Source organism: Colius striatus, chromosome 3 (genome assembly GCF_028858725.1).
Source record: "Colius striatus isolate bColStr4 chromosome 3, bColStr4.1.hap1, whole genome shotgun sequence".
Lineage (NCBI taxonomy): Eukaryota > Metazoa > Chordata > Aves > Coliiformes > Coliidae > Colius > Colius striatus.
Window position 1 is genome coordinate 36,756,229 of NC_084761.1, and position 18,248 is coordinate 36,774,476.

The 18,248-nt window shown below is 38.3% G+C and overlaps 1 protein-coding gene across 5 annotated transcripts in view; it reads right to left on the reverse strand.

Moving 5' to 3' along the window:
• WDFY3 (WD repeat and FYVE domain containing 3) overlaps positions 1 to 18,248 on the reverse strand; it is a 182,851-nt gene that overhangs the window by 14,178 nt on the left and 150,425 nt on the right. For all 5 annotated transcript variants that reach the window (XM_061994269.1, XM_061994271.1, XM_061994270.1 and 2 more), the window contains 17 exons: positions 17,721 to 17,878; positions 16,430 to 16,507; positions 15,179 to 15,406; positions 14,272 to 14,325; positions 11,371 to 11,539; positions 10,991 to 11,154; positions 10,064 to 10,212; positions 9,685 to 9,805; positions 9,226 to 9,311; positions 8,773 to 8,853; positions 8,281 to 8,335; positions 7,819 to 7,938; positions 6,836 to 6,953; positions 5,093 to 5,199; positions 4,154 to 4,307; positions 1,666 to 1,757; positions 1,131 to 1,343 (listed from right to left, as the gene is read on the reverse strand). In XM_061994269.1, the coding sequence (XP_061850253.1) occupies positions 1,131 to 1,343; positions 1,666 to 1,757; positions 4,154 to 4,307; positions 5,093 to 5,199; positions 6,836 to 6,953; positions 7,819 to 7,938; positions 8,281 to 8,335; positions 8,773 to 8,853; positions 9,226 to 9,311; positions 9,685 to 9,805; positions 10,064 to 10,212; positions 10,991 to 11,154; positions 11,371 to 11,539; positions 14,272 to 14,325; positions 15,179 to 15,406; positions 16,430 to 16,507; positions 17,721 to 17,878 (2,147 nt within the window). The remainder of the gene's footprint in view (positions 1 to 1,130; positions 1,344 to 1,665; positions 1,758 to 4,153; positions 4,308 to 5,092; positions 5,200 to 6,835; positions 6,954 to 7,818; positions 7,939 to 8,280; positions 8,336 to 8,772; positions 8,854 to 9,225; positions 9,312 to 9,684; positions 9,806 to 10,063; positions 10,213 to 10,990; positions 11,155 to 11,370; positions 11,540 to 14,271; positions 14,326 to 15,178; positions 15,407 to 16,429; positions 16,508 to 17,720; positions 17,879 to 18,248) is intronic.

The following is an 18,248-nucleotide window of genomic DNA, read 5'->3' on the forward strand; positions in this document are numbered from 1 at the left end:
CAGCAGAATTTTGGACTCAGCTGCAATGTTCTTCTATTGTCCTGCTGTCAGTCCCAGTCTTTATCTGTTAATATGGATTTAGCTGGGCTATGTCTGATTATCAGCACAACCAGTGACTGACTACCCTATGGCCACTACAGCGAAAACCCTATGGCCACTACTCATTGGAATTATTGAGAGAAAGCAGGGAAGGAAAAGAAGAAAAGCAGCCATGCAGGATAGATGAACAGTCCCTTCCTAGCAATGAGAGACAGATGGCTGTTTGTGGGTCCCTACAGGAAATATCCTCAAATATTATATGCTGCTGTAGTCTAGAGTTCCCAACATGTGGGTTGGGCTCCCAGTGAAGCTATCTGTGGTTTCCACCAGATCTAGGATTAGAAAAATTCACTGATGACATGTAAAAGTTTCACTGGACAACAAAAAAATGCCTAGAGAGATGCATAATTAAAAAAAATAATCCAAAACAAACAAAAAATCCCATGAAATAAACCCTCAACAGTCCCCGAAAACCTAAAACCCACACAGTAAACACTTTAGATTTAATATTATATTTAATAATTTACTGTAATCTCTTCGAAAGGACATAAACTTTAAAGCTGCATCAAAAAGGTGTCTATATAGCTCCTTAACTTTAGCTATCCTGTAAAGAGTCAATCATCTTAATTTAAATTTTGAGCTTTTTTTTCAATGGATTCTTCAAATAAAAGATGTGTCCATGTCCTGTAGAATGCCAAGAAATTGGTATAAAAAATAAGGCAGTATAAATTATTATAGAAATTATTTTATTACAGAATAACTAAATTACCAAAACAGTAGGCATTACTTTGAAGTTGCCCTTTCACTTCTCCCCTCTATAGCAAGAATATACGTTTTTTTAAGGGATTTTAATGCTAATTTTTACAGTTGAAACATAATTCATTTTGCCTTTAGTTTAAGGATGCCAATGGCAAAAACTCCTAACAATTCACATCTCACAGGCAAAGTCTAAAGTTGATCTTTGCTGCATTTATGATGGAAATGTAAATGATCACATCACTGGAAAAATATTTATAGAAAAAACCCACTCCCATTCTGTGTTAATACACTTCAAGTGTCATTTGGCAAGTGGAGTTTGACAAAGGACATACCTGCTTTGGTATCTGCCCAAAGTTATTAATGAATCCTATGGTAGCCGTCTCTTTTAGCGGATCATTGATGTTATATATATCCACCTGCCCCTCATAGAAGAGATGGTGAAAGACATTTACAGCTTCTACTGCAGCGGGACCTTGCTGTTTATAGCCAAAGATCAGGTCAATCCACTCATGTAGATGTGCACTCACAAAGTCACACTCCAGAGCCTGAAATTCAAAGGGCATACATTAAAACTAGCCAGATCAGTCAACAGTCGAATCTAGTTCCCCTCCCACAAGTCAAAATGAAGAATATATTTCAACATACTCTTGCTACCTTTTGATCAAGCTTTATGTTGAACTAAGTATTGCCTCAATGTACTCCCTACTCAAAACGGAAGGAGAGGTTCTACAGACTTTCAACAGCCATCAACCCACAACTCAGGGGCTGGCTAGTCACAGCCACGACTACACGAACTGAGCTTAAATTAATATGCAGTGGAAAGTCCCAACTGATGTTTTCTATTATCATTTTTAAAATGCAAATTACCTCCCGATGAACTCTGATAAATTCACGGGGATCTCCTTTTGCCCATGGGGGGAGTATTACATCACCAAGTTTAGTGCCATTTTGTTTGCAACCTACAACAAAAAAAGAAGAAAGAAAAATGTGGAGAAAATCACTGAAATGACATTGCAGCAGCGTTGGTGGAAAATATTCCTATTAAAAAAAAAAAAAATTCTAACACCTTTCCTTTATAAAGCAAGCCATTTCAGTACTTCCTTTAAAATACTGTGTCATTTTTAAATGTCAAGCAATAATACATGAGCAATTCTGCCTCTTTTTTTCATGTAAGATTTCTTGCAGAAGGAAAAATTCAAATATTCCTTGCTAAGACTTTTGAAGATGATGACAGTATTTCAGTATATGCTCTTTAAAGCAAACATTACCCTTCCAGTTAGAGGCATTGACTAGATTACTCCTTCTTAGTCTTCACAATTTCATATTAATAGAATCATAGAATAGTAGTGGTTGGAAGGGACCTTTAAAGATCTAGTCCAACTCCCTTGCTAAAGCAGTTCCACCTAGATCAGGTCACACAGGAACACATCCAGGCGGGTTTTGAAGACCTCCAGAGAAGGAGACTGCACACCCTCCCTGAGCAGCCTGTGCCAGGGCTCCCTCATCTGAACAGGAAAACAGTATTTCCTTATGTTTAAATGGAACTTCTTGTATTCCAGCTTCTTTCCATTGCCCCTTGTCCTGTCACTGGATACAACAGAAAAAAGTGATGCCCCAATCTCCTGACATCCACCATTTAGATATTGGTAAATATTAATGAGATCCCTCCTCAGTCTCCTCTTCTCTAGATTAAACAGCCCCAGTTCCTTGAGCCTTTCCTCATAAGGAAGATGCTCCAGTCCCCTGATCATCTTGGTGGCCCTGCACTGGACTCTCTCCAGAAGTTCTCTGTCCCTCTTGAGCTAGGGAGCCCAGAACTTGACATAGGACTCCCGATGAGGCCTCACCAGGGCAGAGTAGAGGGGGAGCAGAACCTCCCTTGACCTGCTGGCCACACTCTTCCAGATGCATCCCAGAATGGGTTGGTCAAACAGGGTTTCCCCTTGGTGAATCCATGTTGACTCCTCCTGATAACTATCTTTTCCTCCCCCTCTGAACATTAAATAGTGGTATGTTGTGATTACAAAAAATGTATTTTTTAAGACTTCCTAGTCACAATCTTGTTTTGTCACTTCTTGCCAAGAGACAATTCCAGGCCTCCTATTAGCTCAGAGTAACACCAGCACATTTCCAAGGGTACACAAGCACTAAGTACGTGGCTCCAACAGAAGCATTGTTTGCATCATCAGACCTTAAATCATCCTCTCTTTTTATGTGAGAAGAAGGGGAGTAGGATTGCTACGAATTAACACAACCAAAAGTATGTCACAGTGTTTGACAGTTGTTCGTAACAAAACCTTTGCTAGCATTGTTCCAAATGCTCAATGAAGCATTTCTAGGACTCTGATCATCACAGTTCAAAATTATCAGTGATGAAGCTAAGTAGACAAGACCTCAACCTTTCTCTGTGAAACAACCTTGGGACAGGTTTTGCAGGGTGTACTTTTGGTTTTGGTTTTGTAAGTTTGTGCTTCCAATCTCTTACGATACACTTTGTATAAAGTATTTCAGGCCTTTAAAACGTATGACTTGATGTATATTCACTATTGCTATTACATCCACAGCACAGAGCTCAGAAAGTAAGACCTTAATGCCACTGTTAAGAGTAACATACATACCGAGGAACGTGCATCTCCTAAGATCAATAGCCGTGAAATTCAACTATGTTGAATAATCACGCTTCACAAAAGCTGTGATATTTCAACAAAACCTTTAGGAATACTTTAAGAGCAAGTTCTAAAAGTGAAGACTGCCAAACAGATTTTGCAAAGCTTAAAAAAGAAATGTAAATGAGATGGTGAACATCGCTGTGGAGGAGTGAGCTACTTAGAGAAAAATGCAAACCAGAGAAACTCAGAGCAAAATATGATTATCTGTGTGTTTTGAATTGGTTAAAAAAACCCAAACTCAACTAAGACACATCACTCCAAACAGAAATAATTTTTGAGTATTTCAGTATCTCACTCAGCCATTTTTTGAACAAACTTTGCACTAACTGTTTAAAGTGAACACATACTGCTTGGGAAAATATCTTAAATCTGATAAACACAAACAAAAATTTTGAGGTATCACAGATGAAAATAAGGAAATAAGATTTCCTGCTGCACTCATCCTGATGAAACTGAATTCTGAATCGTTGACACTTTCAAATATAACGTTGAATAACCATGTAGCAGGAAACACCAGAAGTAGTCCTGCTTATGCTTTCATGTCAGAATGTGCAAGTCATCTGTTATTTTCTCATGCAGTTAAAAAAGATCTCTTTCTGCCTGTATTGTGAGATGCTTTTCTCACATCAGACTATCTGACACTGCTGTCACAGCTGCAGTAATGCTACCAAGCTCTTTCTGCCTACCGAGATCAAAATTGTTGGAATTGAGCAGGAACTCGGGGAGGTAGAAGAACTCTGGGATGAGCTCCTTTACATCTGCCATGTTGTGCTTGGATGCTGAGTACCAAGCCTCCCGTACACTGTGAAACATCCGGTCAGCCAGGTCAAAGTGACCGCCCTGTGGGACAGAGCAAGAGGCACGTTAATCAGCACCGTGAACGCCTTTCAGCACAGCACATTTTGCCAAGAAGGCCAATCAGAACACCCTCTGCTAATAAAGACCATGGAACATAGTAATTTTCTTTCTCTCACACAACAGATTTAAACAGCAATGTTAGTTTTTGGTACACAATAATAGTAAACATAAACCACTGAGATACAGATGTACAAAATTTTAAGGAGACAGTCATCTCATCCTATTTTAATCTCTTCCAGAGAAATGTAGATCTCTGCCTGATGCCTTCTGTCTGGGAAAATACTTGATATGTAATTTTACAAACCCCCTTGCCCATCAAACTGGGAAACAATTCCAGGCTCTGCAAACAATTGTTTATTTTAACACTGAGCACTAAAACAGCTCTTTGGCTAGGCATACTGACTCAAAACAACAATCTTTCAATGCCTCCAGCATAGAACTAAACAACTGGCATATGATTCTTTCCAAAACAGACAAATAAACCATAATGAGCAAAGTATTTTTCACAATCAAACTTGCTTTGGTTTTTGTCTGCTGATAATTGTTCTGCATACATTTGGAAGAATGCTCAAACTACATAAGGAAAAAAGTGAACTCCATTACATCCTTTAGAAAGAAATATCAAAAACCTTCCAGGTAATAACAACTTTGCTAAAAACATTTCTTCTACAATATTTGATGAAAACAAAGACAACAGATCATATTTTTCACTTAGGTCTCAAACGTACATTAGGAAGAAACACAAAGTAAGGCTATGTAACTTTTACCTGTAACCGTAAGAAAATCTGAGTAAAGGGCTCCATCCGGACAAGGTATGAAGCCACTATCATGGCCGATGAATAGTGGGTCCCATAGTGATAAGCTGGGGTTTCCCCTGCAAAAGGTTAAAAAATCATAAACATATAACAAAGCACGTAGGTGACAAAAAACAGTCCTAACTGAAAAACAACAAAAATTAATTAGCACTGCATTTTAATGACACATTTAAAACTGTGATTTTAATTTTTGAGAATCCAAAAGCTTTATCTTTCATCACAACCACTGCTTGAATTTTGGCTGCAGTCCAGTAGTCTTAATTCAATGGGCTTCCACAGAGTGATACGGAATGGTTAGCAATTTTTTATTTCAAGTAATGGAAACATTGCAGCACAGTGATGGTGACTTCTGCTGAAGAAATATTTTCCCTTTTTTTTACTTTTAGTCTTATAGGTTACTGTGGACTTAAAGGTTCGGGCAAAAATACATCTCAGAGCTGTCGGCTACAGATTTTGTACAGCTTTTCCTTTCTTAATTTCCTGGCAAAAAGTCTGCAGAGATGCACTTAGAATATACTGATTAATTTCTACAAATTAACTTCTTTGCTGCCTGCTGCTGTTTGATACAGAACAATACTGCAGTAGTTAAACAGGGCTGTATCTTCAACAGAACCACAGGAGAAATGTGTCATATAATAGGTGCCTTGCCAAACACAAAAGTTTTATTTTTGATATACAAGGAACCTCTAAAAATCAAGAATACATAACTTGATTGACTCTCATTCTGAAGGTTTTTCTTTAGCTGAAAAAACACTCTTTCCTTATTAAAAAAAACCCAAAAGCGTTTGTTCTGGTTTAGCAAGGAGCAGCTTTTGCTTGGTAAAGGGAGAGCAGGTTACAATGAAGACCCGGTAAAGAGTTTGTGGACTCTCCCCCCGGCTCCCGGGTTCACACCCACCTCTGGCCCGGCTGGGCCAATCTGGCGCCTCTGCGCCCCCACTCCCTGTCGTGTCATCCCGTCCCCACCCCCAAGCCTTTCAGCTTGGAGAAGGCAAAAGCTCCGGGATCAGGGCTCTGAGCCCGGGAAGAGGGGAGGTGTGGCAAGAAGGTGTTCTTAAAAAGGCTGGTCGGACTCTTCATTGTTTTATTATTCTGTGGCGTTTTATTTTGGTTTTGTTTTGGGTTTTAAGGTTATGTTTTAGTTGACGTTGCATTAAATTGTTTTCTTCCCCAAGCCGAGTAGCCTGGTCTGTTTTGTCTTAAGCGGCAATTAAGCTCTCCCTGCCCTTAGGCAATCGTGATCTTTTGTTCCCGGATGGACAAAACCACGAAAGCATGAAGATAAGACACGGGAAAGGTAGAGTACTGCTAATGCAGAAGTATTTCCATTCCTTTGTACAAAGGAATGCAGCTTCTCGAAGCAGCACTCAAACTACATTGGTAGGGAACTGGTTGTGTGCTGCCGCCCATTCTAGCATTTAGACGATGTTAAACTGTTTAAACGTGCAACTGTTTTGTCTTTATTTTTACATAGAAACAAAAGCTGTCATTCAGATTTAAAACAAACAAGCAAGAAAATCAAGGCCCTTTTTTCTCTAATTTAGTATTTGTTGGAGAGTCACTAAAACACATGGTAGAGTTCTGCATACCAACACAGAGACCTCTTGACCTACGATATAAAAACCCGTGGCTCTCTCCCATTGCATGCCAGGCAGATGTCCCTCTGCTCTTCTTGCCGGATGTACCATTACTTACCATTGGGATCTTCCCAGTCTTTGTATCGCTTCTTATACTGGGCTAACCTGTCTTCTGTTTGAGCTCCCATAGGCTTGGCCAGATTTCTGAATGTCTTGGGATTTGTAAGATCTAGCTCCTTTAAAATTAAAGCAGACACCAATTTATAAAGAAACCCAACCCAAACAAACTCTTTCAACACTGCTGATTGTTATACTTAACACCACATATGTCCCCCTAAGGCTATAATCTTTGTTTTATACATACACAGCAGATTCAATGTTGGGAATGCTTAAAAACAGTACTTCAGTTTGTCTAAGAATCGGTGTTTTTTATATTAAGTCACATCTGGGCTCCACATAATTTTTGCCCTGCTCTCCTCATTCTGTTCTCCATTTCCCCTTAGTTCTTTTCTTGAAATACTTGACATGGACCCTAACAGTATTTTATGTTATGGTTTGGCTGGTAGCAATGGCTGCCCACAAAAGCATTAATAAGATGTTTAATCTTTTCCAAAAGCAAATTCTTCACCTTGGTGACAAAAAGCATTAATAAGATGTTTAATCTTTTCCAAAAGCAAATTCTTCACCTTGGTGACAAATTTCATAGTAGCCCCTACCACAGCCTTCTGGACAAGCATGTTTTCTCTGTGGACACAATGTCCTTCAAGATATTCAGTAGAAAGCTAATGCAAAGACGTACAGGAAGACTTACAGGAACTTCTGCAACACAGAGACACAACTGCCTCAGAACAAGCTATGTATCCTGGCCCTCACCTGTGTACAGTTCAATAACACTCAAAAAGTCAGCAGTATGAGACAGTCAAGACCCTTTAACATCCTACCCGCTGATAAGAAGGAGGAACACTAGAAAACAGATGAAATCGAACAACTGGCAATAAAGATAAGCCTTGGTTTCTCCAAGGCAGTGTAAGCCAGATGTAATATCTGCAAAATCTCCAACACATAAAAGATTACTGACACGGCTGACGATATTTTATTTACCTCTGAATCATAGTCTGCGAGGATCCAGGGGAAGACAGGGTACTGCATGAGATCATTATAGGATCTGCCCGCCAGAGTGTTTAAGTGCATCAGGTACTGGAAGTTACTGATTTCTCCTCTCTTAAGGAAGACAGATAACAGTAATGTGAACACTTCACAGTACAAGAATCACGTGCCTACACTGCCCAACTGCCTAAATGTTTGGCTCTCCACAAACATACAAAGCTTAGTTCAATACCACAATGCTCGCTCTACCTTTACTACAGTCCCTCTCCTTCCATTTTCAATGGTAGCACCATTTCTTACATGGTATCGTGAAATAGTACAAACTAAAATGGTGACATACACTTTTTACAGTAGTACACTCGACTTGTTTGAATAAAGATGCATGGGTTAATTACATATCTCTACAAAAGAGGGAATTTAATAATAATAATAAAAAGAAATAAATTTCATACTTACTTCCCATCTTTGAGTAACAGATTTTTCTCCCACTAAAGTACTAAGCAAGCCAGACCTAATAGGAAGATGAAGTACATGATCTGAGTTAGCTGTAAGATCTGACTAAAACTTGTAACAACTAGAAAAATGTGTCTTTGTTCCTTTAGGCTTTAGCCTTTTTTAATTTCTAAATACATATTGTAAAAAATTTTGCACATCAATTGTGCAATTCAGTGCAAGTACAAATGTATTTAACAGGCTGCAGGTGAGGAAAATATCTGTATCTAATGGCATTGGCTCTTCAATTCCTTTCAGAACGTTTCTGTACACCGACAATGTTAATCCTGACTCCAATGACATTAGTACATTTAAAATAACTGCAGTTATTTACTTTGGTATTGCCCAATTTTAAATCGAAGTTGCAATATTCTCCAGTGAATCCTGACCCTAATGCAAGCAGCACGTTTTTGAAAGTGATGAGCTATAGCGCTTGTGAGGAACTGAATTACCTACCCTTGCTCTACACTGGTGTTTGGTCTCTGCCCAGATACGGACTCTGAACTGTCAGTTAGAGATGGCACCACAGCCAAAAACCTATATCAGCAGTTAAAAGGAGATTGAGATTAGTGATTCTGTCCTCAGTTGTCTTCTCCTTAGAAACAGAGTGCATTTAGTACAGTTACAGGCTTCATTTGTAGCAGCTACGTAACCTCTTCAGCAGAGGTGGACCAACCCTTTCTCTCTCAGTGCACACCACAACTCTTACATGCAGGCATTGGCTCAAAGGAACCAGTAGAAATACTGGTTCCTTTGAGCAGCACTAAGCGGCTATCAGGTTATCTGTTGCCTAACACCCATCACTCTTGCCACCTACTTCTGGTGGTTAGATTACTGTAGGCTCAAATATGGCTCAACACAGACATTTGCAAAAACTCAGATTAAATGTTCTAACTTATTTTACAATACCTTTGATAAACTTTGTTTCTAACCCCTTTTTGGAAAGCTAGAAGATAGTTCCGTCCGTCTCCTGAGAAAACTTCAATTGCAATTGGCTGAAAACAAAGAGGACAAACCTATGTCAACACTAGCGTATTTGCTCATCATCTCTGAAGGTCAGGTGCAGACCTGTTTAGGCATTCTGTACTACATCTGACACCAACGTATTGTGACGCAGACTTTGCTCAGTGCAGCCAGATGTTGTATTTTTTGAACACCAAAATCTACTAATATACACAACAAACTAAACCATGGTAAGCTAAATTTTCAAGCAAGGTTGTCCAACTTAAGAATTTCAATTTCTACACAGTGAACAGCTTCGCTTTCCAAATACTGACCAGTTATCTATCAGTTACTTTTAAGAAAATGACAAAACCATGAAAAAACTATAAAGCTGGCTCCTCAATCCAAAAGTAGTATCCAACTTACCTGCAAAAGGTATCTCCTTTTATGTACTTCCTTGATATCTTCATATGCAAAAATGCTGCATGTTCTTTTGAGTTGACTTGGACCTTGCCTTGCTCCCCTAGGTATGATTGGCTCATGCATCCTGTAAATGACCATGAACAGGCAAGAGAAGTGATTAAAAATAAGATAAAAGAATTCTTCCCTTCATTAATTTGAAAGTCTGATTATATAAACAATTTTAACAATATACCACACTACACTGAGAAATTTGTGAGCATGGAGGAAACTGCTCCCAAGGTCTTTTTGAGTCTAACATTATTTTGGAGCTGACTCTTCAAAAACCTCATTAAGTACTTTTTGTTGAGCTATTAGAGATTGAGGAGACTATTAATCTACTCACTTTGGAGGAAGTGTCTCGATATCCCGTATTTCTCTGGTGGCTGTCATGGTAAATCCGTCAATGACATAGAAGTGCTCTTTCCCAAAGAGCAGCAGCCCTTCACTGGTGTCGAGGCCCTGAACCCGAGCACAGCGGTACATATGCTGAATCTGTAGTGAAAACCAGACACTTAGCCAAAGCAGGTTAATAAGCTCAGGCTCAGACTGCTGCTTTGTTAAAACAAGCCCCAGACACTGCTTTATCACTTGTAGTTACAGCAAAAACTCTGCTATTTTTCCCCCTTAATCAGAGATATACCCAATGCCTGCGATTCGCAATTGGGAAAGGACTATACAAATTAGTATCATACAGAGAAGGCTTTATCTATTTACCAACTAATCCACTGGCACCATGCTTCCTGAGATTATTTTAGAACTTGTAGACTGTTCCATTATGATCACAAACGTACTTACTGCAATACTTCATAATGTCTGAAATACCAAATACACTGCACAGTCATTCAAAGATGTTCTTGGGGAAAAAATAATAGTTACCAAGTTTCTTCATTCTAATGACAGCAGTAATTAATTATGGAAAGTCTGTCAGGTTCAGTATTTATATTTTCAAAGTGTATTTTCTGTCTGGACTCATTAAACTGACAGGATAACAGCCCAAGCATGGGATAGCTTGTAGCTTTCATTTCAGGACAGGTTCTTTTTTCCCAAGCAGGCAGAAGAAAAGAAACAGAAAGTTTCCAGTACCAGGTTTTTAGCTCAGGATATCTTTGAACCAGTGTACACACTTAGTTTCAAGGAAGAAGCTGGTAAAATACTCAGCAAATTCATCCGTAGAACAGGGAAGATATTTAGGACCTTTATTCATGCCTGTGACACTGTATTGGTATTTCTGCATTACACAAGTGCTCAGTGCATTTGAATCATACAGTACCTTCTCTCCCTCTTCGAGAAGTCGAAGCAATGTTGTGTTGTCAGTTTTCTCCTCTTCATCAATCGAACTCCCCTCGACAATTTGATCCTGAGATTGGTCCTGGTTCTCATCATCTCCTCCATCAGGAGCCGAGCGAGATCGTTTCAGAGGAGGTTTCACCAGGCCTGGAAAAGAAGGACAAAGATAGGTAAATAAAAACCTGAGACACAAAAAATTCACTTCACAAAAATTATTGAACCTTGAAATCACTGATCCAATGCTAAGAAAGAAAAACAGGAGTACCACGGGATACTTATGCTTATCGTAAAGAAAATGAATGAGATTATATAAAGGTGGATAAATTTAAAGACAGCAGCTCAGGACAGAACAAATGATCTAACCTTTGACTCTTGCAATAGTGTCCTCCCCATGTTCTGGCTCCTGATGAGTTGTTTCACCCACAGTATTGTCTTCTATAGCATCCTGAAAGACTGCAGGATTTCCAGAAGCCAGGCGCATGTAGTACTCCTTGCTGTCGTAACTTACAGCTCTTCGGTAACGAGCAGGTTTCTTAGAAATAATTGAAGAAATTGCTTGGTCAGTCAATTCCTTGCTCACTTCAGTGACTGTGTTTTCAGGAATACTGTGCAACACAGTGCATGCCCATCAAGTGTTTTGTGAGTGCTCAGTCATACACTAACACATACAGAAAGAGACTCTTCAGTTGTTCTAATTTATTCGTTAATTTGCAAAGAAGCAACTCAGCCACTCAAGTAATAATGCAGAAATGCCTGCAGATAAACCTACAACATGGGAAATACGAAGTGGAGCATCTTTCATACAAGGAAAGGCTGCAGCAACTGGGGCTGTTTAGTCTAGAAAAAGAGGAGATTGATGGGGAATCTCATTAACATTTACAAATATCTAAAGGGTGGGTGTCAGGAGGTTGGGACATTCCTTTTTTCTATTGTATCTAGCAAAAAGACAAGGGGTAATGGGATGAAGCTGGAGCACAAAAAGTTCCATTTAAATATAAGAAAAAACTATTTCACTGTGAGGGTGAGGGAGCAGTGGAACAGGCTGCCCAGAGAGGGTTGTGGAGTCTCCTTCCTTGAAGGTCTTCAAGATTCACCTGAACATGTTCCTACGCGACTTGATCTAGGTTGACCTGCTTCTGCAGGGGTGTTGGACTGGATGATCTCTAAAGGTCCCTTCCAACCCTACCATTCTATGATTCTAAGTGTGGCCAGTATATTATGAACTGTCACAAAAGGCTGGGATACTTGTGATTAAGATTCAGAGATCAGATGGCCATTCCATCATTTTTTGTAACTCCCTAGAACATAAGCAGCTTGTTTGTTAGCCGGGTGATTTCTTTGCTAGGCAGTAGTTCAAATTAAAAAATTCCTCAAAGAAAAATGAAGACACGTGGAAGTTGATATGAACTAAAAGTAGCCAAGGAGCACCTTTAAGGGTTCTAAATTCTTCATTAATTTCAGTTTGTTTATTTTTTACATGCAGGAGACTGGCACAAGAGTATCAATTTAACCAAAACAATTACTTAGGCACTGTTTGTAGCTTTGAGTGATGACAATGGATTACAGCACACTTCATTATGATGGTGCTGTGGCACCTTTTTTGTTTATGAGTTTTCATTTTGTTTTGTTTTCATTTTGTTTTGTTTGGTGTTGGTTTTGTTGTGGGTTTTCTTGTTTTTGTTTCTACCCTCCTCCACCCTTCTCCATTCCATACCCCTGCACAGGCTAATTCTTATGTTCCTCACTTGATTACGGAAGTAACACTTGAAATAAAAATAAGAACTAAATGAGGACACAAAAAATGTCAGAATGTTCAAAGAAGACAGAGTGAAGATAAAAGAAGTATTAAAAAGTCAACAGCCTTTCCAAAATTAAAACACATTGGTGTGCATGGGTGGATGAAAACCCACTGACTTTATACTGCAGCTGAGAATTTTCTTCTCTGACCACTGTTTAACCCCCTCTCAAACTCTAGGAAGCTTTGTGAATGTGTTTAGCTCTCCATCAGAAGTAATTTTGTTTGTTTGTTTTTGTAACACTATTTCTAAGAATTTCAAAATTAAGTTAATTACAAAATATTATTATAAAAACCTATTATAAAAATAATGTAGAATTGTGGAATATCACTGACATTTTGGTCAAGAGTTTCCCTTGTCTGCTTTTGTGGTAATAACTGAAAATACATAAGATGTTTTTCTCCCCTTGCATCTGTATGAAAGTATAGTGGGAAACAAAATGACCCATAAAATCAAACTAGCTTTATTACAAGTGGATGCTCAGGATGATGAAGAGATTAAGATCAGCAATATAGAGATTTATCATTTCAGGTCAAATTGGCTGCCCTCAACATAAAAAATTTAAGGCACTGTGATCTAATTTGCTCACTTATGGTCCACTAAGTTTTCATTCCTCATCATCACACAAATGCCACTTAAATAACACTTAAAACCTTTATGGAAACAACTTATGTAAAGCCTCCAAAGAGAAATCCTACCTAGAAGTGCTAACGTGAAAAAAAGAAAATGATACCAATTGATATTAGATATTCCATATAATAGAATTAATTTCATTTATATGTATTATTGTTGAATGTAGCTCAAAATGAGTAAACACACATTACACACTATACTTAGTGATGGGCAAGACTGTGAATGTAATTAGCAGAGAAGTAGCGTAATACTGAAATGCTTGCAGTGCAGCCACTTCCCAACAAGTCTGTGATTTTCAAGGCAGGATTTGTATTCTTTAAATGAGTGTGTATATTTCATTAATAGTAAAAATGTGGAGTCAGCTCAGATAAAATTAATCTGGGCTCGAACAGAGCGTAACGATTTGTTAAGGTCTATTATGGCCAAAACTGAGAAAAACTTTTCACCAGATCCTCTCTTGGAAAGAAACACTTGCTTTCCCAGCAAGTGCTTCCAAGTGATTACATTGCCCATTACTAAACATATTTCACTGACCGTAAGTTCAGATCCCAAAGCCACAACACTTCACACAGTGGAAACAGTGATAGCACAGCCCAACACAGCCTGTTAGTGTGCAGCAAAGATCTACAGAAAGTTTTATTAGGTGAAGGTTGAGGAGAGCACAGGAACATCTTCTAATGTGATTACTGAAAAGAACCTTTAGGCTGCGAAATATTTACTAAAAGAGCAAGTTGAAAGCAAAACGTAGAAGCCTTGTTATGATTGCCTAACATGCAGCAGGAAAAAAAGTTGTATTTCTTTTAGATTCTTTCAGTCAGTGTACTTGTTTCTTTACCTTTTGAGGAATGGTATCATCAGGTGTCTCAGGAAGTTTACTTGAGAAGTCAGACTGAAAACAGGGCATCAGTTATATAAGTATCAGAGAAAGAACACTTTTGAGAAGAATGTATGATGGCATGTTCGACACCTCACATGAATTAGACTGTCACCGCAGTTACTGTGTCAGATTGCAAGCAGACGAATATACCTTAGTGGTTTCAGACTTTTCTGAAACCTGTTTTCTGTTTGCCCATTTTAGGTACTTGCGATACACTTAATTTGAGGGGAAGAGTCCTGCATACATACACGCATGTCTGAAAAACCACAATGCAGACTGCTCCATTCCTTAAAAATGATGTTCCAAAATTAACAGGAACTAACAGCCAAGCTTCCAAAGGCCATGTGCATTTCTGTTACACAGCCCACGTTCCATGTTGTGGACAGATCATGTACACTTCACAGATGTAGCAGAACCCACAGCCTGTTTGCTTTTTGGTTGTTTTTTTTTTTTTTTTCCAAGATAGCTGCTTACCATATAACCCAGTCTAAGGCTGAGAATTCAGTCTTGAAACCTCCCATAGTCATGGAACTATTATATTCATCAGCCTCTAGAGGCCTATGAAGATGCCTCTGCAGTTCACTGGCACGATCAGTTAGCTGGTGCAAGCACATCACATCTTATTTTGCAATTGCAAGTACTTGAGTTCCCTTAGTTTTGAGCCCACTCAGCAATGAGCTGAGTGATTCAGTCCCTTTCCTAAATACACTATGAGAAACAACTGGATCTTACCAACCATTCAGGGCATAAAAGCACACCAGATAATGCCAACAATGTAAAACATGTTCCTTAAGAAAAACTTATTAAAAATAGGTATTTTAAAAGAGGGCATAAAATTACTCATCACAAAATCTTGAATACTTACCAGCAAGTTTGTTTCTTGCTCAGCTTCAGGCATGTAGGGATACTGAATATAAAACATGTCATTTCGCACCATCTTTTTCCTCATTCTGCAGGGACCCTCAGTCATCTCCAACATCCACTTGTCAAGATGGGAGCCAATGGGGGGACCCCACAAACCTCGCTCTCGTAGTAACTCGTATTCAATTTGGGACCACTCTTCTGTCACGTATTTTAACGCGTTCTGCTGACGCTGAACACAAAGACATTTGTATATGCATCAGGAGTGATGCTTTTAAGCCCATCTCCGATGTGAGCAGAGACATTTTCACCACATTAAAGAAAAATGTGTACTAATTCATAATTCTGCTACGATTATCTGCCTTAATGAGATTTCTGGTGTCAGTTACCATAAAAGCAGGGTTCATACTGTAATCTCCTCAACAAAAAGGGGGGAAAAAAAAAAAAGAAGGTAAAAGCCCTTCTTTTGGTTTGTGTTATTAATTGAATGTATCTCTATGAATATGGCACATTTCAGAAGTGTAACACTAATCTTCTCATGTTGAAAAAGGATTTTAGGAATGGAAACAAAAATTGGTTTGGAGGTCTTCTCTGCCTGCATTTACGCTGGAGAGATGTTAAATGAAGCAAAATTTAGTGACTGTTTTTTTTAAACTAATTGTTTTCAATTAATTTTTTTCTCTCAGAAGCTAATTTCTTAAGATTTAGAGCATGCAGCTCAGCAACTAGTTTGAACCAAACATCTCCGGGGATATTTGGAAGAAACCACATGGTGCAACGATTTCATTTTGAAACACACAGAGCAGCCATTTTCTATTGCTGCATGATTTGGAAAAGAGATCATAAAACTTTGTGTTAATATAAAAGTAGTGTTTATACACAATGCTTTTCTGCATTTTCTCTTCAGATTTTGTAAAATGTTTTAGAAAGACAGCATGTTCCAGCATATTTCCAATCTCTTTATTTTTTACCATTTCTAATGAAAGACTACTCAAGGTTCTTGAAAAACAATGATTCAGTATGTAATCATGCTGCAAGAGTTTTCATCTACAACCAGATCAAAATTGGTTTCCTCAGTTGTTTATTTGATTGCTTTTAAAATAAACCCCTTAACAATGATAACTGTATTGAAACACTTAAGCTTTTCACCCATGACAACCTAATATTTTACAAGCCTCATAGTGAGAAATGGGATTAGTATAATCTAACGGGTCAAAAAATATCAGTGTCAAGTAATTAATTCTCTGAACCATACCTCCTGATATTCTTTATACTGCATATCAACCAGGTCCCGAACCACTGCAATGTGTGTAAACATCCACTGGGAAATTTCCTAATAAAAAGGTAAGAGGATAGATAGAATGACACTTTATAAAAGAACATTTTGTTTAAATGAGAAGTCTATGAATACATCACTTTGCTAAACTTGCTCACAAAGAATACTTTCTTCAAACAAGAAAACCAAATGACTTATATGATGAATTTAAAACTACTGCAAAGGACAGTATTTATGGTTTGGTTTTGTTTGGTGCTTTCTTCTTTCCTTTTGTTTGCTTGTTTTTTTGTCTAGGTTCTATGGGTTTGTTTGTTTGGTTTTTTTAAGGCAGTAAACACATGTATAGCAATATCCTTTTTAAAAAAAAAAAAGTGGCAAACACATTTGAAAATATTCCAAACACATGACTAACAGTTCAGAACATTCCCAAATCGCCAAAGACTGACACTGACAAATATTACTACTTTTACTATTTACTATTACTCCTTTTCCCATTTCCATTTAAGTAATATTTTCTGGATGCTGCCTAATTTGTAGGAAATTCTTAAGTCACTCAGCACTTCTCACTCTGTTCCACAATATCTGCCATGTCCCAGCAAGTACTGTCCTACTGAGAACATCACAGCTGTGACACTCCAGTCCAACTTTTTTTAAGCAAGCAAGTTTGTAAAGTGAATATCTAGTTCTACCATTACATATTGTTTTGATGAACTCTGTTCTGTAGTACAATAAAAACAGTACAAAGCAAGCAGGTTGGTAAAATGAATATCCAGTTCTACCATTGCATATTGTTTTGATGAACTCTGTTCTGTAGTACAATAAAAACAGTGCAAAGCAGCATTTGCTTAGTCAGTACATACACACTCATATAGGAATTTTCCTAAACCACAGAATCTTGGGAGCAGAGTAGAAAAAAAAAGACAAGCATCCCTCTCTCAGCTTCCATTTCAGAGCAGTATTGCAAATTGAATTTAAGATACAGACTGGCAAAGCGATAAAGCATATACATAACCAGAAGCACCTGAGCAGTCTCACCCTCAAGGAAGAGATTACCTCTTGGCTTAATGTCACAGATATGCAGATGCATCTACTAGGTTAGGACATACAGAAGAAAGATGCCCAGTCTGGATATTCAAAAAGAGGAAGGAAACCCAAGCACTAGATATCACTCCACACCTCTGCAGGATTCTTTACATTGGAATCTTTACCACAAGCCCTCAATAGACATTGCTAGGTTTTAGACTGCATGTTACTAATTGACAGAAAGTACCTGTGTAGAGAGATTGTGTTTACTGAGTCCACTCTCCTTGCGGTTTCTCCTGGAACCAGTCAGTTTAGAGAGGCCAAACCCACTGCTAACTCGTGAAAGTTTGGACTGTGTGGTTGGAACCAAAGCCTCCCCTCTACTGATACATTTCTTCTCATGAGCTGAAAAACAAAGAGAAAGTGTTGGAAGCACTTTTTAGGTGGATTGTTTTTCCTCATCCCATTATAGTTTTTATTTAGAATAGAATAACCTTTGCTGCTGCTTTAAAAATGGGGGTATTTTGGGGATTAGCGGGTTTCTATGTGAGGGTTTTTTGTTGCTATTTGTTTTGTAAGTGCTCAGCAGCACTCCCATTCATGTCACACATTCGTGACTTGTAGGAGATAAATACAGCTGAAATATGAAAATTGCTCACATTTTGAAGTGAAGCATGAAAAACATATTTGTTGCTCATTTTACCAATTATCCAAATAACAGTCCAGGAGCTACGAAATCTGTCCTCATGTGAAGTGGTGAAAGCCAGCTACATAT